This window comes from Orycteropus afer, unplaced genomic scaffold, assembly GCF_000298275.1.
Source record: "Orycteropus afer afer isolate SDZICR_OR568_19922 unplaced genomic scaffold, OryAfe1.0 scaffold00008, whole genome shotgun sequence".
NCBI lineage: Eukaryota > Metazoa > Chordata > Mammalia > Tubulidentata > Orycteropodidae > Orycteropus > Orycteropus afer.
The window spans coordinates 12,772,885-12,796,424 of record NW_006921595.1 but is presented as its reverse complement, the minus strand read 5'-3'; the positions used below and the strand labels follow the sequence as shown (position 1 = coordinate 12,796,424).

The 23,540-nt window shown below is 38.2% G+C and overlaps 1 protein-coding gene across 1 annotated transcript in view; it reads right to left on the bottom strand.

Annotated features, from left to right (window-relative positions):
* IGF2BP3 (insulin like growth factor 2 mRNA binding protein 3) overlaps positions 1–23,540 on the bottom strand; it is a 225,841-nt gene that overhangs the window by 74,654 nt on the left and 127,647 nt on the right. Inside the window, exons 4-5 of the mRNA XM_007945906.2 lie at positions 6,273–6,324; positions 6,116–6,179 (exon numbers count right to left, since the gene is read on the bottom strand). Of these exons, the coding sequence (XP_007944097.1) occupies positions 6,116–6,179; positions 6,273–6,324 (116 nt within the window). The remainder of the gene's footprint in view (positions 1–6,115; positions 6,180–6,272; positions 6,325–23,540) is intronic.

The window sequence follows — 23,540 nt, the reverse complement described above, 5'->3', positions numbered from 1 at the left end:
CAGTTCAAGGGCAGGAGTGCATGGGGGATCAACACAGGGAAGAGGTAACTATTGGGAGGAAGTGGGAGGGGAGCTGTTACATCGGAGTAAATTGTAGTCAATGTCATGAGACAAAGTGTATGTGAACTGCTGTATGGAAAGTCAATTTGCTCTGTAAACTTTCACCTAAATCACAATTAAAAAAAAAAAAATTCCTACTGGAAAACTTTGTTAATCGATACCAGTTTTCATAACATTGTTATCACAACACTGACTTTTCCATTCTTTTGATTTGTTAATTTTCTCTGAATACACAATCTAATTCTCCCTCATTTTTTTAATGGTTACAGGAGTGGAAGGTGGGACAGGATCGATACTCTTATAAGGTAACAACTTGTGCAGAAACTACAACCCAGTGATTGCTCTCCTACTGTTCTTTCACCATTGGGAGACATGTATGGACAACAGGGACATTGCTTTCATTCACTGGGAACTGCTTGGACAATTTCTCTCAGAAAGATCAGCACAAGGCCTGTCCCCATGAGGCGGAGGTTAAAGATGTCCCAAATCCATGCCACTCCATCATTTCAGGCATTAACTCTTCCTCCTCCTCCCAGTAATCTCCCATCTTAGGGTTCTGTATTTCGCTGTAACGGCTCACAGAACTGACAGACACCTAAGGGATAGTCTCACATAGTAGTGGTGGAGGCTGGCAGGCTGTCAAGTCCCAGGTCCATGAGTGGGTCTGGAGGATCCTCCCAATTCTCAGGGTTTGATGAACCTCAATCAGCAGATCAGATGACAGCTGCTGTCCCAAATCCAGGGGTGAGATAAGGATGAGCCAAAACACAGAACCAGAGCAAGAGAAGGGCAAACCTTCCCAGGAGTGTCGGTACACCCTCAAGGAATCTAAGGTGGTGATTTGAATTATACCCTCCAGCAAGGCAAGACTCAAGATACATCTCACCTGTGTTGCTCCAACAGAAATAACCCAAGTGGATGACTTCAACAATCAGCAGCTCAAGGCAAATCCTACCACAGAGCCGACTGCCAGTCATTATAGGGAACAACTACTACCAGTTGCCCAGCCAAGTTGACACCCGACCTTAAACACCACACCACCCCAAACAAGCATGGATAATAGGATTTACAATACATCACAGAATGGAGGATAATGGCTAGAAGGCCCACATCAAATAATTCACTGCAGGAACTTTTTGTCATTTAAAAAAATAATAATAATAATACAATAAATATTAACTTAACTATTCTAACAAGGGCTATGATGACTGTATCTCTAATTGAAATATCTAATTTACTTGTTTGTTGTTGTTGTTGTTGTTGTGTACCGTCGAGTCACACCTGACTCATAGTGACCCCTCATTGGGTTTCCGAGGCAGTATCACTACGGAAGTAGGATTGCCCAACCTTCCTTGATTATCTAAATTACACAATTCCTAACAGCCTCCCCACCCACCCACCTTGGGATCAGCAGGGCAAACTCTAACAACCACTACAAAGTGTTTCAAGAAGTGTCTCCACATTCTACTTGCTGTCATGTTATTATTTTCAGCAGTAATTCCACCTTGATGAGCCAGTTTTACTCTTCTTGTTCTTGTACTCTCAATTCTTTAGCCAAATAATAAGTTAAATGTGAATTTACTTGTCCCTACTAAATTTCATCTTATGTCTTTAAATAGGTCACGTCTCCAACATGTCATCACACCCAACTAATTGACTGTTACACTGAGCATTATTTTTCCTTTTACAAAACCAGAGTCGCATACATTTTCAAACAAGGGAACTTGTACTCCTCTGACAATTTCTAATTTCCTTGTGTGCTCTAACAAATATTCACTACAGATCTTTGTGTGAGATAAATGGAGCCCCTGCTGTCTCACTGTCATCACTTCTACTCCACAATCTACTGGGGATATAAAACATGACATTTTCCTGTTCTTCCTCTTACTTGACAGCGTTGAAGAGCAAGTTTTTTTTTTCCTTTCTCTCATTTTGTTTTGTTAAAAAAACAACAACATTTACTTCTCAAAGCACAAATGGTTACTTTCTGTAATGCCCACAAGACCTCCGACAGCCATTTTTTTCCACAAAGACAAAGAATCAAACAGAATACAGAATGTTTTTATATATCTCAAATGACGTTCAGCCTCACTTATGAAAAAAATGAAAATCAACATGATGAGATACCATTTTTCACCTACTGTTGTTGTTGTTGTTATGTGCCGTCGAGTCAAACCCGACTCATAGCGACCCCTCCTTGGGTTTCCAAGGCAGTATCACGACGGAAGTAGGATTGCCCAATCTTCCTTCCGAGGAGTGGCTGGGTTTGAACCGCAAGCCGTCTGGTTAGCAGGTAAGTGTCTTAGCCACTATGCTACCAGAGCTCCTTTTCACCTACTAGACTGGCAAAGTTTGCAAAAGCTGTGTGCTGAAGTGAGTTTGGAGAAACAGACTCACCAACAGCTGATAATATATCTAACAAGATTTAAAATGAACATATAACTCAACTTAGTGATTCTTCTTGTGGTAATTTAGCCTATACTCATGTGCAAATGACACATGTAAAAGGGCATTCATTGCACCATTGCTCATAAAAATGACAGTCTGAAAACAAACTAAACATCCAATTTGGGACTAATTAAATATGCCACTTCATATCTATATAATCAAATTCTATGTAGCTATAAGAGTTATATGTACAAAACATTCAAATGTTATGGTATTATTTGTGTAAAAAGGAGGAAAAATACACACATGCATTGGTGTTCCCTATGGTTATTTCTGAAAAAAAGAAACAGAGTAGTTGGGAAACAAAACTGGGAGAAAGATTTGTATTAGGTACATCTTTGGACCTTTAAAATTTTGAACAATGTGAATATTAAAACAAACAAACAAAAAAACCCTCACTGCCTATTAGTCAATTCCAACTCATAGCAACCCTTTAAGACAGAGAAGAACTGTCCCATAGAGTTTCTAAGGATGTAAATCTTTATGAAAGCAGACTGCCTGATGTTTCTTCCTGCATTACAGCTGGTGGGTCCAAACCATTCAATCTTTTGGTTAACAGCCAAATGCTTCCACCACTTTGCCACCAGAGCTCCTTTTATGTAAATATTACCAATTTCAAAATCAAGTTCCCCATGAAAGCAGAACTAGATGGTGCCCAGCTACCACTATCAACTACTCAAAAAAGGGATCAGTGCAGGAGATCCTGGATAGATGTGGTAGTTTGCGTGTCAAGTTGGCTGGGCCTGGTTGAGGCTGGGCAGCTGGTGGTAGTACTCCCCATGATGAGACGGGTAATCAACTCCATGGTGGAATCTACTGTGAGCTGCTGGGTAGCTGCCTTAGGGATGTGGTCTGCTTCCTGTATATAAGGAGAAGCCTTGGGGAATGGTCTCTAGCTTATGGCACATTTGAACCTTGCACGTAGCCATGTCATTGTTCAGCAGCCTGACATGCTCTGCCAATCCTGGGACTTTCAATGGACTTGAACCAAGGGCCAGCTGTGTGGTTTGGTAACATCGGGACTGTATCTTTTAACATGTCAACCTTGGGCTTGTCAGTCTCAGCAGCCAGCAGCTGTGTGAGTGAAGGAAAGCCTAGAGCTCCAGTGGGCCGGGAGCAGGAGGCAGAGCTGAAGCCCAAGGTTGAGGGGCTTTCACCCAGCCTCTAGAACCTGGCACTTTGACCTTGGACTTAAAGCCTCCAAACCGCAAAAGAATAAACTCCTGTTTGTTCAAGCCATCACATTTGTGGTATATTCTTGTCAGAGCAGCACTAGGTAACTAGAACAATAGAGTAAGAGAAACAATGTGAAACCAAACTCAGAATCTCAAAAAAAAAAAAAAAAGGCCAGGTTTAGCAGTCTGATAGAGCCTGGTGAGACCCCCAAAACTATTATGGCCCCCAGTTATCTTCCAGTTCCCGAACTCAGCTCCTTCCCATGGCATCCAGCCAAATAATATATACATATTAGGCATATTGGATGAACATTTACATCAGATAGATACACTCCTTAGAATGATCAATCATGGGAGAACAAAAGAACAGTATTTGCACAGGGAGACAGCTCAGGGAACAGCAGCTATAGTATAGGAAATAAGCACAGAGAAGAGATAACTACAGGGAGGAAACAGGAAGAGAGCTATTATACTGTCAGAAATTGCAGTCAATGTCATGAAACAACATGTGTATGAACTGCTACATGAATGTACTCTGTACACTTTCACCAAAAAAAAAGAAAGAAAGAAAGAAACACCAGCCACCCTAAGTTCAGTTATAGATTCTTGGCATTTCAGATGTGCTTAATAAATTCTGGTGGCATGAGTTTGGGGAAAAAAAAAAAATCAAGTTCCACTTGTGTTGTGTAAATTTCTATCTCATTTCTGTCTTTCCTTTTTTTGTCCCTCCATGAGTGGTCACTGCCTTTGGTAACCCAGTTGAATTCCCACTGCAGGAGTCTGTTTCCCTTTCCTTTTAGGTCTCACCATCAGCCAACATGGTCTTTCCTCTCCATCTTTCCCAAACAGAGTATCATCAAGTATCTGTTTTGCCTGTACTATGATATGGAGGTCAAGTAAGACTTCCTTGGTCTGCCTACAAGGAGATCTGGTGATGCAATGGTTAAAGCATTCAGCTTCTAACCAAAAGGTCGGAGGTTTAAACCCACCAGCCACTCTGCAGGAGAAAGATAAGGCAGTGTGCTTCCGTGAAGATTCACAGCCCTGGAAACTCTACGGAGCAGTTCTGCTCTGTCCTTCAGGGTTGCTTTGAGACAAAACACACTGAATGGCAGTTAGTTGGTGTGGTAGTTAAATTTGTACGTCAACTTGGTGGGGCCTGGTTGAGTGGCTGGGCAGTTGGATGTAGTATTCCCCATGATGAGACTGATAATCAACTCCATGGTGGAATCTACTGGGAGCAGCTGAGTAGCTGCCTTTGGGTATGTGGTCTGCTTCCTGTATATAAGCAGAAGCCTTGGGGAATGGTCTTTAGCTTATGGCACACTTGGACCCTGCATGTAGCTGTGTCATTGTTCAGCAGCCTGCCATGCTCTGCCGACCTTGGGACTTCCAATGGACTTAAAATTAATGGCCTGCCGTGTGGTTTGGTAACATCAGGACTGTGCCTTTTTACTTGTCAACCTTGGGCCTGTCAGCCTCAGCAGCCAGCAGTGTCTGAGTGAAGAAATGCCTCTAGCTCCAGTGGGCCGGGAGCAGGAGGCAGAGCTGGACCCCAAGGTTGAGGGGCTTTCACCCAGCCCTTAGAGCCTGGCACTTTGAACTTGGACTTAAACCTCCAAACTGTAAGAGAATAAACTCCTGCTTGTTAAGGCCGTCCCATTTGTGGTATTTCTCTTGTCAGAGTGGTACTAGGTAACCAGAACAGTTTTTTTTTTTTTTTGGTCTGCCTACATTCAGGGCTGTGGTGCTGGGAACTCTGGGTGCCATTCCCCTTCATGATCCTGTTCTGAGGCGATCTGTCAAAAGCATGGGACTCATTTTCTCTCTCTAGTGCTCAGTTTGTTCATTAGACCATTCTTAAGGCAAGAGAATAATTTCTTCCTACAGGAGATGGTTTGATCTGTGAAGTTTTATCTGTCAGTTGCATTGGAATGCACTTTCTCCATAAATCTAAAAGCAAATTACATTACCCAATATCTACACACTCCTAAATGACAACAGTAGCATTAGAAAAATCAGTAAGCATGATGATTTAACATTTAACACTAGTATTAGCAAGTGATGAACTTACCAGCTTTGAAAAAAAATAGCAGTAATGTATGTGTCACACCAATTTAAAAAAAAAAAAGTCTTCATGTAGTTTGGCAACAATACCCAGGCCTGAAGTTTTTAGCAAACAGTATGTAATTCAACTTCATACTATATCACTGCATTATTGCCATTACGAATATATTGAAAATGCAGTAAAACTGTAAGAAATGCAGATTCTTCACTAGACATTCAAACTTTAAAAAGACACAATTTGGGGTCAAACTTTACAAAATAGAGTTTGTTTTGGCTATTCACCAGCCCTCCCCCTAAGGTATAAAATCTAGTGTTATTATACTTAACCTAGTTGTTACACATAGACAAATTTCCAAACTGCTTACTGTCTAGCTTGGTCCTTACTGGAATAGGTTACATTTACAACTGCAGTCTCCGAATCAGTGTTCACTAAAAGAAGAAAAAAAAAGTTAGTTTTCTTGCTATTTGCTGCTTTTTTTTTTTTTTTTTTACAAATTTGAAAGCAATTTAAAAGACATGTACCTTGCTCACAGCTCTCCACCACTCCATACTGGACTAGTAAGCTATCCAGCACCTATCAGGAGGGGAGAAAAAATTTTAAATTTTGCATTTCCCAAGTTATTACCAAGGGCAAAAATATGTTTTAAAAATCACAAAGTGATTGTGATAAAAAAGAGCTAAAGATTAACTGAAGCTACGGTTTACAGAACTGAGGAAAGATACCACATAGAGGACACATGGTAGCTTCTCTCTCTTACCCATCCCTGGGTCCCTTTGAATCCCATTTCCTATGGCTAAACCAAGAAGTCACTATGGCTCAGGAAAGTGTTCAAAGCCACAGCTGCCTGTTTTCTGGAGCTGAAGGAGAATGGAGCATATGTTTTTCCATACATACAAAAACACGTACTAGATTTCTTCCTTGTTACACAAAGTCACACAAAACAAGGGCCCCAATTAAGATACTAAAGTTTTATCTGTAAGATGTTCCCTTTCAAAGAACTTTCTTTTAGAGCTATAAACACATAGAACAGACTATGTAAGGCAGCTACCAAGTGAAGAAAGAGCACAGCTGATATTCTACCCAGGGTAGTGAATTTAAAAATAATGCAGTTAATTACATACATACATAGATGGTAAGCATAAAAGGAAGTAAACATTTCCAAATCTACATTGGGTTGAAAAACGTACAATCTGAAACTATGTTTTCAGCATCACTCTTGTAGTTGTATTACTATACTGCATGTTATTCTAAATGAGGTATTTAAAACCCTAACTATAATTTTATGATAGCATAAACTACAGATGCACCGCTCACCTCTATATAAACCAAGCTCAACTTTCCCTAACTTCTAAGAACTGTAACAATTTTTTATTGAAAAATAAAATGAAATAGGTTTCTAGAAATTACAGCAAACCACACACTCACCAACTTAATACAAAATTTGAAGGGCAGTTCTTGAAAATGTTTCTGGCCTCCAGAATGTAAGAAACCACTAAGAATACACTACATATATTTTTATCATAATTTTCTACTACACTTTAAGTAATTACTTCTATATTTTATATGGTATCTACTAATGGTTTAGGCTCTTATTTTGTTTACTGGTTCTAGGTGAAATCTTTAACAAGGTTTGCTTTGGGATGAACTTTTTCTTAAAAAGGATTATGATATGATTTGTGAATGGAATTGCCATTTCATACTTAGTTTTTTGACATAATAAATTTCCTTTGAGTGGGACATATGAATAGTAGTGTACTAACCTTTGTTTTTATTGCTATTGTTAAATCCTTAGGCTTAATAGTTTAATTTTTCTTCATAGCACTTAACTGCCACTACATTATTTATTCTTAACCCTTAAAGCATCATTTTATTTTCTTCCTAAAAGCAATCTGTTCAGTAATTAAATACATTAGTCTCCATATAGTTTAGCTTACACTACCTTAACCTTTATTATTCCAGGGATAATACTACAATTAAATACTTGTGCTCTATATTCAATGTTGACTAAACCTGTAATAGTAATGTTAACAAACTAATATTCTACAAAAGCTACACTGGTGAAAAGATAAGTATATGCATATACACAAAAACTTTATGTATTTAAAAAAAAAAACCAAAAAAAAACCCACTGCTGTCAAGTCAATTCTGACTCATAGCGACCCTTTAAGACAGACTATAACTGCCCCATAGGGTTTCCAAGGCTATAAATCTTTATGGATGCAAACAGCCTAATCTTGCCCCTGTAAAGCAACTAGAGGGTTGGAACTGCTAATGTTTCCATTAACAACTGGCACTTAACCACTGTGCCACCAAAGCTCCTCAAATCATATTTGACAAGATGTTTTAACATTAAAAATTATCAGACACAAAATAGAAAAAGCAATCCTCAACTTTATATGGAACAGCAAGAGGACCCAAACAGCTAAAACAAGGCTGAAAGAGAGTAACAAAGGAGAAGGACTCACACTTCCTGATTTTAAAATATACTACACAGCTACCACAATCAAAAAAGCCTGGTACTGGTGTAACAACAGACACACAAACCAATGGAATCAAATTCAGAATCTAGAAATAACCCTCACACATCTATGGTCAATTGATTTCCGACAAAAGTGCTAAGGCTATTCAATGTGGAAAGAAGAGTCTCTTCAACAAACAGTACTGGGAAAACTGATTTCAACATGCAAAAAAGTACAACAGGATCCATGCCCGATACCATACACAAAAATAAATTCAAAATGGATTAAGGACCTAAACATGCAAACTAAAACTGTAAAATTCTCTTAAGAACAAGAAAGGGCAATGCTGTCAGGCCTAGCTTTTTACAATGGATTATCTAATATAATAACAAAAGTAGAAAGAGCAAAAGATAAACAAGACCTCATAAAAATTAAAAGCTTTTGTTCATCAAAGATTTTACCAAAAAAGTTAAAAGATAAGGTACCAACTAGAAGAATATCTTCAGAAACCATGTATCTGACAAGAACCAAAAAACAAAAAAATATAGAAGCTAACAAGAGGACAAATAACCCAATCATAAAATTGGCAACAAACCTAAACAGACATTCTACCTAAGAGGACACTCAAATGGCCACCAAACACATGAAAAGATGTTCAGCGTCATTAGCCATCAGAAAGATGCAAACCTAAACCACACCTACCAGGGTGGATAAGATTTAAAATAAAAAGAAAAAAAGCAGAAAATAACAAATGGTGAGGATGTACAGAAACTGAACCCTTACCCAGAGCTGGTGAGATTGCAAAATGGTACAGCCGCTATGGAAAACATGTGCCAGTTTCTCAAAAACCTAAAACTACCACATGATCCAGCATTTCCACTCCTAGGTATATACCCGAAAGACGTGAAAGCAGAGACCCAAACAGAGACTTGTACACCAACGTACGCTGCCGCACTATTCATGAAAGCTAAACAATGGAAACCACCTAATGTCCATCAACAGATAAATGGATAAACAAAGTTTGGTACATGTATACAATGAACATTTTTCAGACTGAAGGAGAAATGAAGTCCTTATACATGCTACAGTACGGAGGAGCTTGAAGACATTATGCTAAGTGCAATAAGCCGATCACAAAAGAACAAATATTTAATGACTTCATTTAACAAACAAACAAACAAAAACAGAAAAGGTAACTGTAGAGAGACCAAAGTATATTAGTGGTTACCAGAGACAGGAGGAGAGGGGAAAGAAAGGTTAACAGTGATGGGAAAAGAAAAAAAAAAAAAAAAAATCACACAGCCAATTACTGTAATTGCTGTCGATAAGTTGTACACCTGTAAAAAGATAAACTGGCAAAAGTTACATGACTAGATACATTTACAATGATGCAAAAAAAAAAAAAAAAAAAAATGTAGCTGCTGAGACTAAGTTGTATACCTATAAAAAGTTGAATTACAAAATTTGTGTGATAGATATATTTCAAAAAAAAAAAAAAAATGTAGCTGCTGAGACTGTTTATCCACAACCCAAATACTTCATGGGATTTGGTTCTTGGTTAAGGTCATGGCTTCGTGGGATATCCCAGTTAACTGGCCTAATAATGTGTGTAGTGCTTCTGTTCTACCTTAGGTCATTACACAGTATCTGGGGTCTTAAAAGATCGCAAGAGGCCATCCAAGATGCATAATTGGTCTCTCTTCACCTGGAGCAACAAGAGGAAAAAAGAGAGCAGAAATAGGAGGAAAATATTGAATGTTTAGCTAATTGCTTCCATGAACAACAGCCTCCTTTGCTATGAGACCAGAAGAACAAGATGGTACCTGGCTACCACTACTGAATCCTTTGATCCAAGATTCTATACAAGAATTGTGATCAAAAGGGAGGAAATATAGACCAGAATTTAAAATTTTCATGTACTTTCTGGAACTGTGGAGGTTGGAGTAACTCCTTAAACTACTGCCTTGAAATAATCTTTAAACCTTAAACCAAAATATTCCCTTAAGTCTTTATAAAACCAAACAAGAGTTTAGCATAACTAAAGAATGAATGCAACTTATTTTTTCCCTTAATTCTATTTATTTCGTTGTTAACAACACACACAGGAAGACATATAGCAATGAAACAGTTTCTACACGGGTAATTCGGTGACACTGACTACACTCTTCGAGGTGTGCAACCACTCTCACCCTCCTTTTCTGAGCTATTCCTGACATAAACTCACCGGCCCCCTTAAGGTTTTTATCTAATCTTTCAAGTTGCTGAAGTCAATTTCATCTCATACAGATAGTTCTTAAAAGACCTAAGGCAGACCTTTTTCACTAGTTAAGCTAAACAATTGTTTGATTTTAAGATGACTTCAGGGGCCAATTTTAGTTTAAAGATTGTATCAAGGCAAGAGTTTCAGGGACTCATCCAACCTCCATGGCTCTAAAAAGTCTGGAGTCCCTGAGTATTTTAAATTCTGTTCTGCATGTTCTCCTTTCGATGGAACTGTTGATCAAAATGTTCAGTAATAGTAGCCAGGCTCCATCCAGTTCTTCAGGTCTCATGGTAAAGGAGGCAGTTATTCATGGAGGCAATTAGCCACACATTCCATATTCTCCTCCTATTCCTGACTCTTTTTCCTTTGGCTGTACCAGGTAAAAAGAAACCAATGTCCACCTTTTAGTACAACAAATCATATGATAAATGCAAAGATTATCACTTTCAGGTACCATAAGATCAACATTACTAAGTAAGGTCCTACTGTTTTTTTGTTCCCTTTGAAATAGAATTTAAGTATAATAAACTGCACAAACTATGCTCAGTTTTGATACTATAAATACACTGTGAAACCATCATCATAATCATGGTAACAAATGTTTCCCTCCCTCATCCCCAAAAGTTTCCTTTTGCCTTTACAACTTAATAGCCTAGTATAGAAGAGGGAAATAAAGACAATTGAAAAGCTATCTCTGTATCTCACTTGTTATCAGATTTCGTCTGCAACTTGCTACACTCCTATTCCCTTTCATCTCTCTACCCTACTGCTAACTCACAACTAGACAGATTTCAGTGGATATCCCTATGGGCTTGAAGTAATTTATGCTCTGCAGATAGACTTTCTACTGATCACTTACTCTTTCTATCCATTGCTAAAGTCTCCTCACCTCTGAACAATGTGAAGAGAGCGATTGGCATCCTTGTTTCCAGACCAACACTCCGCGATCAACATCCTGCCCAAAGTGACTACCCTTCATAGTACTGTCTGGGGTCTTAAAAGCTTGCGAGTAGTCCTTTAAGATGACACTTGGTCTCTACTCAATCCAGAGCAAAAGACAAAGAAAGAAACCAAGGACTCAAAGAAACTACAGAAGAAATAGTCTACATGAACTATGGCCTCATCTACCCTGGTCCAGAAGAATTGGAAGGTGCCTCACTACCACTACCAACTGTTCTGATCAGGGCCACAACAGACGGAGCTTAATAAAAGAAAAATGTGGAACAGTACCTCAAATTCCAAAAAAAAAAAAAAAAGATAAATAGCTGCAGAAGGAGGAGAAAAAGGAGGATCCCTGAGTCAATAGTTTTAAAAAAAGTTCCTATTACATTAGTTCTTTATCTACACATTAGGTATACTACTAGGCCCCACAAGACCTTATAATAAACAAAATACCTGAAACATGTTAATAAAGACTCAAATCAAATCAAAGAAAACTCAGACCTTACCACTAATTTATCTGCTACAGAACAGAACTCAGCATGTGAGGGCCTCGATATCCCAACTGACAGGTGCAGTTAAGAATACCAGACCATTTTAATAATAATTTTAAAAAAGTATTGGGGGTGGAGGGTGAGGAATCCTAGACCATACTTTGGTAAAAGTGACATTTTAAAAACATACAAATAGTTAAGAAAACGTAGGAACTCCAGTATTGAAAAGTGTAAGGAACACAAATAGGACCAAATGAATCAGTTGTAAAATGTTAATACCAATACCCAGCACTATGAAAGGAGGCACTTAAAAAAGCCTTCTGAACAACGGCACTTACCAGTAACAACTATCTTTATGTAATCAGACTGCCACATCTTTCTCCCACTTAGCAGCTAGTAGGTTCTAACTGCCAACCATTTGGTTAGCAGCCAAGCTTTTAACCAGTGCACTACTAGGGTGAATAAAACTTATATAAAGAATGTATATATTATATTTTTTATATAACACACACACACACACACACAGAGCATTCTTCTATTCTACCTCCTAGTTCATTGCATAGTTCCTGGGGTTTTAAAAGCTTGCAAACAGCATGCAAGGCTTAATAACTGGTCTTTATTCATGTGGACCAACAGGAGGAAGAAGCAGAGTCAGGAATAAGGGGAGGATATGGAATGTGTGGCTCATTGCCTCCATGAACAACTGCCTTCTTTGTCATGAAACCAGAATAACTAGAAGGTGCTCAGCTACCATTACTTAACATTTTGATCAAAGATTCCACAGAATGGGGAAAATGCAGAACAGAATTTACAATGCTCATGAACTCCAGACTTTCTGGAGCCATGGAGGTTAGATGAACCTCTGAAACTCTTACCCTGATACAATCTTTAAACTTTAAACCAAAACTACTCCTTGAAGTCATCTTAAAACCAAACAGTATAGCTTAACTAGTTAAAAAAAAAAAAAAGATATCTGTCTGTCTGTCTTGAGCAATGCACTCTTTCACAAACTATTGATATGGGATCAAGCTGACAACAGCAATTCAAAAGATTAGATAGGAACCTCAGGGGGCAGTAAGTTATTTGTTAAGTTTGAGGGAGGAACAACTCAGAAAAGGAGGGTGAGAATGGCTGCACAACTCAAAGAATGTAATTAGTGTTACTTAATTGTACATGTAGGAACTGTTGAATTAGTTGTTTTGCTGTATATGTTTTCAAAAACAAAACAAACATTTTTTAAAAAGAATATATGTAGCACTTCTTACAATTAAAATACACACACATATACATATAAACAAAAATAGGCAAAGGATTTAAATAGACATTTCTTCAAAAGTTATACAAATGGCAATAAGCACATCCAAGATGCTTAATATCATTATCCACAATACAAACCAACACTACCACTGCCATGAAGTCAGATCCGACTCATAATGACCCCTCTCCTTGGGTTTCCAAGGCAGTATCACTATGAAAGCAGATTGCCCAGTCAGGGAAAGGCAAATCAAAACCACAACGGGATACCATTTCATACTCATTACAATGTCTATAATGAAAAAAGTCAGACAATAACAAGTGTTGGTGAGTGTACAGGGAAATTGGAACACTCATACCTGACTACTAGGAATTTAAAATGGTGCAGCCACTTTGGGAAAACAGTCTGCTAATTCCTCCAAAAGTTAAACAGAATTACCAGACGACCCAGCATTTCCATTCTTAGGCATATACCCAAGAGAAATGGCATTACATATTCACTTAAAAATTTGCACATGAATGTTCCTAGCAGCATTATTCATAATAACCAAAAGGTAAAAACAACCAAATGCCCATCAATTGATGAATGAATAACAAAATGTAGTATTATCCACACAATGGGACATTATTCAGCCATAAAAAGGAATGAAGTACAACACACACACTACGACATGAAATGCAGAGTACTCTGAGTGAAAGAAATGACACAAAAAGCCATATACTTTATGATACATTTAGATAAAATATTCAAAAATCAGCATAACCATAAATATAGGAAATAGGTCAGTGGTTGCCAGGGCTGGGGAAGAGGGGAAGGAGAGACAGACAAGTCATTGGTATTGGATACAGGGTTCCTATTTGGAGGGATGAAAATTTTTTGGAAATCAGACAGTGTTGGTGTTTGCCCAACCTTGTGAATGAATATACTAAAAACCACTGAATTATTTAATTTGAAAGGGTGAATTTTATGGTATATAAATTATATTTCAATTTTTAAGGAAAAATTGCTTAAAACAATATAAAATTACACATAAACATTTGCACACATTGCACCATCATTCACAATAGCAAAATGATGGAAACAACCTAAGTGCCTATGAACGAATTAATGGATAAACCATGGTACATACATACAATGGAATACTACAAAACCATAAGGAGTAATGTGGAGTCTGCAAAACATAATATGGATCAATCTGAAGGACATTATGCTGAGTGAAATAAGTCAATCACAAAAAGACAAATATCATCTAGACAGAACTATTATAAAACATCAAGAGATATATAGACAGAAAGCAGTTTTTTTTTTACCAGGGATGGGGAGGGAGGAGAAATCATTTTCTAGATAAGGGACACTTGTTATTTTTGGTGACAAGAAAGGCAAATACCAAATATGGGTGAAGTCCATGCAACTTGATGAAGGTAAAGGAGTACACTAGGAAACCCATGAGAAAAGGGGACAATTTTGGTAAATACTACAACATATCCAATCCTGCAAAAACAATAACAACTATCAAAAAACAACTGTGGTTACACAGGTTGATACATGTACATCTGCATAAATAGGTGTATCTATCAAATGTAGGCCTTAAGTATATACATGTTTTTGTGTACTGCACATATACCCATATTTTATTTATATATATATATATAGCACATAGGGGCACAGTAAGGTGCACTGACTGGATCAAAAGGCTGTCTCATGGGACAGCTTAGTCAACTGGTATAACATAATTCATAAAGATAATGTTCTATACCCTAGTTTGGTGAGTAGCATCTAAGGTCTGAAAAGCTTGTGAGTGGCCATCTAAGATGCAACTATTGATCTCTACTTCTCTGGAGCAAAAGAGAACGAAGGAAACCAAAGACTCAGAAGAAACTAGTTCACAAGACTGATAGACCACATGAACCACAACTTCTTCTAACATGAGATCAGAAGAAATACATGGTGCTCGGATACCACTACCAACTGTTCTGACCAGGGACACAACAGAAGGTCCCGGACAGAATGAGAAAAAAACATAAAACAAATTTCTAAAAAAAGTCTGTACCTACTGGGCCAACAAAGACTAGATAAACCTGAGACAACTGCCCTAAGATACCACTTTGAACTTGGTGCTGAAGCTACTCCTGGAGGTCACCTTTCAGCCAAATAGTATATTGGCTTATAAACAAACAGTATCACTTGTCATGGTTTGACAGTTGTTACACGGCACATGAATGTGCATATGCATATACAGGTGAATCTATAGGCATTATGTATATACATGTTTGAACTGCGTTCCCCCAAAATTTGTGTCAATTTGACTGGGCCATGACTTAGAAATTATAAAATGATGTAATGTGGCAGATATGTAATGATACATACCCCACTGTGTGATCTGATGTGATAAGCTGATCAGGTGTAAAGGATTAAGATTAAGGGTGGGCAATGACACCCTTAGTCTCATTCTCAGCCCTTTATGAACTATGTTATACCAGTTGACTAAGCTGTCCCATGAGACTAATCCAATATAAGAGGTGCTTCTCTGTAGGTGTGGCCTGCAACACTTTATCTGACAAGAGATAAAAGGACAAAGAAGGGAGCAGGTAAATGGGACCTATTACAATTAAGAAAGAGAAGCAGAGAGTGGAGCACATCCTTTGGATTCAGGGCCCCTGCACTGGGATCCTCTGAGAAGTGAGAGACACAGAGAAAGTCTTCCCCTAGGGCCAGCATTCTGAACTCAGAGTCCTAGCCTCCTCTTAAACTGTAAGAGAATAAATTTCTGTTTGTTAAGGCCATCCACTTGTGGTATTTCTGTTATAGCAGCACTAGAGAACTAAGACTTTACCCACGAGCAATATGCTCACTTAAACTCAACAAATGACTCTAACAAATGGTCAACATTTTCCCAAAGGCAAAGGTAAGAAGGCAAAGGTGAGGAAGGGAAGCTAGATCAATGGAAACAAAACAAATGGAATGGAAACAATGAGAATGCAGATGCACTGAAAATGACAAGCAATGTTATGGAATAATGTGTACAAAAATGGTTACATGGGAAACTCATTTGCTGTGTAAACTATGACCTAAAGAACAATAAAAAAAATTTTAATACCTAACCACATTGGGAAAAGTCTAACATACTAGATAGAAACATGAGTTTTTGGAGTAACGCAACTGAACAAAGGGCAAATCAAATGCATAAATTATTTGCGAACTGCGCAGAGGAAGCTAAGATGCTTACCACATCGATGTAGCTTACCTGAACACTGCTAAGCAAGGTCAGAGTGAACTAGGGACAAAAATCAAATGGAAATTTTCTTTTACTACTTATTTCCTATGACAGGCATATTTCATAAAGAAGTTTAGTTGTTTTTGGACAGACAGTGGAGTGGATAAATTATTACACAATATAAGCTAGTGGTCAAAGTATTGGTGGGGTGGAGTAGGAGGTTCTACAAGGCCCAAACCCACTAATTGTACTCAGTCCGTACTAGTGTGTATTCAAGATAAAGGCACTACCTGGGGCTCAGCCATGTTCTGCTGTATTTGCTGTACTTAAAAAATTGCTAATTAACCCCCTGAATACTGCTTCTGGTCAAAAATATTATTGGGCAAGCTTTTCACTTAGATTCTGTCTGTCAGATTGTAACATGATCCTGTTTCATGCTGTTTAGAGAATATCTAAGTACCAATAGCACACATTACTGATGAACTGGGAGTGGAAGCAGACATGCTTCATGAAAATCTGTTGGGATAAATTGCTATGCAGATAATTTAATAACTAACAAAGATCTATCAATATTAAAAAACAAAACAAAAACCCATAGTTAGGAGAAAATCCAATCAACTGTAAACTTTTTAAAGAAATCAGGTCTATAAAACAAAGTTCACCTCTCACAGTCAGCAACAACTCAAGGCCCTATTCAGTCACCATCCAAATTCATCTGGAGTATAAAAAGGTGCTACAAGGGATGTTACTAGGATCTCCAATAAAAAGAATCATGGTTCCTTAGAAAAGTGGCTGGTTCCGGGATGGGGTCAAGAAATACACAAGGTGATGAAATACACTTTCTTGTAGTGTCAGAAAGGAAATAAATGCTCAAACAAACAAATCAACCAAATATATAAAGGCAGGATATGTCAAAGGGTCACAGAAGTCAACTGAAAGAGCTCCTAATGACCAAACTAAAACAATTTGTGCAACAAAATAAAGAAGCATTATAACACAAGACGTAAAATAATGACAAGCTCATATGGATATAAATAAATAAATGAATGAATGAATAATTATATAAATGAGGTACAGGAGACAAATCTCCATGCAGACAAATTCTAAATAATTTATAATATTTTGCCTTCAACAATATGGAACATAATCCTAGAAGCTGAACATATAACTTCCTTCTCAAGAACAGTGTGAAAGGGGAAAATCAGTAAGTTTACTGTGTAGCAACACAGCTAATGCTACTTCATCCAGGCGATCAAGTTTAACACCAACAGTGATAAATCCTGTGATAGTACATACTCTTGATATGATGTAATGAGAATGGCACTCTATCCCTGTGGTCTTCCTACCAAAAACCCAGAACCCTCACAAGAAAAACATCAGACAAATCCTAACTCAAAGACATTCTATAAAATACTTGACCAATAATTTTTCAAAACTGTCCAAGTCTTCAATAAAAGGAAAATCTGAATAAACTTCCCAGCCAAAAGCCTAAGGAATGTGATGACTAAATGTAATGTTGTATCCTGTGTAGGCTCTGGGAAGAGGGAAAGGACACTGGGTAAAAGAAAATAGGAAATCTGGATAAAGTTTTGTACTTTATAAAAACATATCGATACTGATTCATTAACTTTAACAAAGGTACCATACTAATACAGGAAAACTGGTTGCTGGGTACATGGAATTCTGTACTATCTTGCAATTTTTCTGTAGATCAGCAAATATTCTAAAATAAAAAGTTATTAAAAAAAAAAAAAAAAGAATGAAGTGCTGGTTCATATGCTACAACATGGATAAACTTTGAAAACATTATGCTAAGTGAAAGAAGCCAGTCACAGTAAGTCATAATATTGCATGATGTCTTTTATACAAAATACCCAGAACAGATAAATCCATAAACAGAAAGTAGATTAGTAAATTGCCTGGGGCTTGGGAGGGGGGAAATGAGGATTGACTGTAATGGGCATGGGGCCAAAGAAAATGTCTTAAAATTATAACAATGGTGATGAATCCACAACTGAATACACTATAAACCACTGTACACTTCAAAATAGCAAATTGAATGGTATATGAAATATATCTCAATAAAGCTAATATTTTAAACACAGGGCCACACACCACACGGAGATATTCCTATACACCTATCAGAATAAAATGTAAAAGACTAGTCATGTTAATCATTAGCAAGGATGTGATAACAGCTGCAACTCTCATACCCTGCTGGTATTAACTGTAAAATGGTACAACCACTTTGGAAAACAGTTTGGGAGTTTCCCAAAAAGCTAACAAACATATATCCACCCTATCACCCAGCCACTAAGCTGCTATATTATTAACCCAAGAGAAATGAGAGCATATATACATATAGGAACCAGTACATAAATGTTCATAGTACCTTTATCTGTAGCCACCCTAGGATATTAATGAAATAAAATATAATCACCCAGATTAAAATCACATCAGTGTCATCTGCTGCACAACCTGAAAAATCTGGCAGTTATTGTTTGCTGTCACGTTAATTCCAAGTCACAGCATTCGATATGACAGAGCAGAACTGCCCTACTGGGTTTCCTAGGCTTAATCTTTATGGGAGCAGACTGCCAGGTCTCTTCTCCCACAAAGTGTCTCGGTGGATTCCAATCACCAACTTTTTGGTAAGCAGCCAAATGCTTAATCATCACACCACCAAGGCTCCAACTTAGCGAGTGTTACAAAAAAACAAAGACAAGATATTTGAGTCCATAAGTGGTTGAAGGGGGGAAAAAAAAAGAAAAGACTCCTCTTGCCTATATCCGTGGTTGTTTCTCAGTTGTGATTTGATGGGTGATACTTCCCAAGGTATAGCAGGTGTGGCCAAAAAGAAGATAGAACCAGAAGTCCCTCCATACTGACCCTGTGAAGAACTCCCACTGCTTGGCTAAGCCCAAATGAAAACGGCAAAACTTCCTGTGAACATGTCAGAGTCCTAATAGCAAAGGCTGAACTCAAAAAAAAAAAAGGTCAACTCAAAAAAAAAGTAAACAGTGCTGCCACACCTAGAAAACCATTTTGGAAGAAAAATATTAAAAAAATGGTTAACTAGCTCAGTCCATATATGGATGGTGAAATTATGGGTGAATTTTATTTATTTATGCTAATTTTTTCTACAATTAGTAACTAAGTATGCCTAAGTTTGAAAAATTAAGATGAACTCATAATAACTCCTTACGGTCATAAGATGGTCAATTCTTAGAAATTCATACAGTAACTTCCTTGGGGTCACTCAGCCGCATCCTGTAACCTTGCTTAAATAAAGTTAACCTAACTCAGCATCCTGTTCAAGAAGAACTGGTCATCACCAACTCTCAGCACATCTGCCCATAGGTATGGACTTCCAAAGCCTCTTTCACTCCACAGAAAGACAATCTGTGCCCAACACCTTACCACTAATCACCTTAACATGTACTTCCTATTAGGCCAGGCTGCTAGGAAGTAAGACAAGTCATTGTCAGAAGTCCAACACCCCTCCCTCCACCCTTTAACATGTAAATCAATACTGCTCTAATGCTCTTAATGCCAAAAAGCTTGTTCAGTCATAATCAATGATGGTCTCATGTCCAGGGAATGTGGGCAGGTAATCTTTCATCCACTCAACAAATGTCAACAAATGTCAAGGACAGTAGAGGCTTCAGCCAGCAATCAACAGTTCAGATCCATTTATAATGCTGTGCTCAGTTCTGAATTCTACTCTCATAAGGAATCATAAGCAGTGCCCCAGAGAAACAAGTGGTGAGGCGTCTGGGAAGCAGAACACAGGAGGGATAGATGAGTGATCTGGTCATGTTTAGAGATAAACAATGCCCCCCACCCCAACTACACTCTCCTCATATATTGGGAGGATTTTTATATACAAAAGAGATGGCAGGCATTTTCAAAACAAGTTGCCAATTCAGGCTCGTGGTCACCCCATGTGTGTCACAGTATACTGTGCTCCACAGGGTTTTCAGAGCCTGATTTTTTGGAAGCAGATCACTAAGCCTTTCTTCCCAAGCACCTCTAGGTGGACTGGAAGCACCTAATTTTTGGTTAGCAGCTGAGTGTTAACCTTTAGCATCAACTGGGAACTCTAAACATTCAAGGATGAACTAAATGGATTCATGGAACATGAAATGGGCAGATCCTTAAAAAATCATTTAGCCCAAGCAAACAAATAACTTTCATATTGTACACCAGCTTCAAACAACTGGTTGTGATTATCTGGAACACTGTGTGAGGAGGATTCAGAAGCTGGATCTAGGCTGTCTGGGAAAAGATTTTTCTCCTTAAGGGAATTCCTCCAGCTATGGAGGAAGGAGGCATGGCAACACAAGTGCCATGGATTTCCCATCACTGATCCTCAATCAATAGATTGAATCCTTGAGAGGCCACAAACGACTATAAGGGATACACAAATCCACATGTTTAAGAACTGAGTCAAGTGAATGAACACAAAAGCCAAAGCTAACTAGTTGACATCGAGTGGATTCTGACTCATAGCAATACTAGGTCTTTACAGAGTAGAACTGTGCTTCATACAGTATTTAATGGCTGTGACTTTTTAGAACCAGACTGCCAGGGCTTTCTTCTGAGGTGCCTCTGGGCGTATTCAACTCACCAACTTTTCAGTTGGTAGCTCAGTGCTTAATTATTTTCACCACCCAGGAATCTGAATAAACAATACATCCCACATATGGGTAGGCTACAATTTTTTCATGTGGACTGATTTTTAAAAACTAATTAGAATTATTGAGGTCTTCAATCTCTAAACATAGGCAATTACCAATCTAGTTCACATATCCAGGTCTATTAGTTACACAAAAACCTGCACAATGTAAAAATTACTTTCCAAAAGGATGACACAACTTACATGAGGCATCCCACTCAAGAGTTTAAAAAAAAAATACCCACAGGAGAAAAATAAAGCTAAGGGAAATTGAGGGTTGAAAAATAAAGTCAGTGGTAGAGTTTAAATATCCTGAAGACACACTGTAAGATGGAGGGGACCCTAAACTCACCAAAAACCGAAACCAAAGTCTCTGCCATCGAGTTGATTTGTCTCATACCGACCCCTCCTTGAGGTTGTTCTAAGGCAGTTATCTCTACGGAAATAGATGGTCCAGTCTTCCTTCAGAGGAGTGGCTGGTGGGTTTGAACCGTCATCCTTCTGGTTAGCAGTCAAATACTCAGGCACTATGCCACCAGAGCTCTCCCTTAAACTCATAGTGGGTAAAAACAAGTGGAGTCCAGTCCTTAAAGAGAAGTAACTAAGGCCCTATCATGTACAAAGCTCTGTCCCTGGTAGCAAAAGGAAGCATGAGGTCCTCTTAAATAATGAACACCAAGTCAAGATAGAATTCCTACCATACAGATACAAAGCTGGGTCTGATGAAAGATCTGTCCATGTTTAGTTAAGGCAGGAAATAAACCAACATGTTTAAATCACATCTTTCATGGAAAAGAAGTCTATTTGAAATTGGAAATATTTGTTCAACTGGGCAACTGCAAGTAACATTGGAATACAGGATGTGTAAGGAACATGTTCAGAGTTAATGGGCATCAGATTTGCTGAGAAAGGAGAGCATGCAGGTAATGATGGGTGTAAACTCAGGAGAGCTTAGCATTAATCCAACCTAATGAGGCTGGTTTCTGGAGCAGCAGCTTGTTCTGTATCACATCAATAAGTAACATCACTCACTGGTGGTTCTAACTTCTTTTAACTCATTTCTTCAACAGTAATATCTGGAATTTTTTTTTTTTTTTTTTAATAAAGAAATGAGCTTTTCCCAAAATAGCTGAATTGTAAGTTAAATTACTACTAGAAAGCCTAACAAATACAAAAATCTGTATTACTTAAAAGTAACAAAAGCAAGGCTAAAATACCTACAACATATCTTTTCCAAAACTTACTATTCTCCAGCACTGAAGGGCCCAAGATTTCCATTTGTCCCCACAACCTCAAAACAACGGAAAAAAAAAATGGAGCATGATTTAAAAAAAAAAAAAAAAAAAAAACCTTCAGTGATAAACTAGACAGGAAACGTGTTCAAATTCACTGCCATCTATCTAGTCAGATTCTACTCATAGCAACCCCTCCTTGGGTTTCCAAGGAGCCTGGTAACATACCACTTAACGCACTTGACTGCTAACCAGAAGGTCGGCAGTTGAAACCCACCAGCCATTCCTCAGAAGGAAGGTTGAGCAATCTACTTTGTAGTGATACTGCCTTGGAAACCCCAGGAGGGGTCGCTATGAGTCGGGTCTGACTCGATGGCACATAACAACAACAACAACGACATCACTACGGAAGTAACTGCCCAGTCTTTCTTCCACAGAGTGGATGGTGGGTTTGAACTGCCAGCCTTCTGGTTAGCAGTCAGATGCCTCAGGCACTATGCCACTAGAGCTCCTTGTATTAACTTAGGTGAGGGAAAAGGCCACACTAAATGAGAGGACAACACAACATAACTAAAGCAAAAGACAACAATGGGAGGTACGCAAAAGTAAAAGGCAAGAAGGTAGATATTATTATACACACAATCCTGCAATAACAGTAAAAAACAACAATTTACGAGTGGATATATATGTAGATATATATCCAGGTATATAATAGCACATACAGGGGGCAAAGTTATGCAAACTTCTTAGCCATAACCACACACCTGGAGGTACTGAGTCACTGGACTTGAAGGCTTAGGACTACAGTCTCAAGAGACATTCTAGATCAACTGACATAACACAATCCATAAAGATAATGTTGTACATCCTACTTTGTTGAGTAGTGACTGGGGTCTTAAAAGCTTACAAGCGGTGATTTAAGATACAAGTATTGGTCTCCACCCATCTAGAGCAAATAAGAGTGAAGAAAATCAAAGATCTGAGGAAACAGTTCCTCCAAAGGACTAAATGACCATATGAACCACAGCCTCCACTAGCCAGAGACCAGAACTAGATGGTGCCCAGCTACCACTAACCAACTGCACTGATGGAGATGACAATAGCAGGTCCTGGACAGAGTAGGAAACAATTATAGAACAAAATTGAACATCATGAAAAAGGGCAGTATTACTGGTCTGATAGAGATTGGTGGAACCTCAGACTATATCCCTCCAACTATGGAACTGAACCCCACTCCTGGCAATCACCTTTCAGC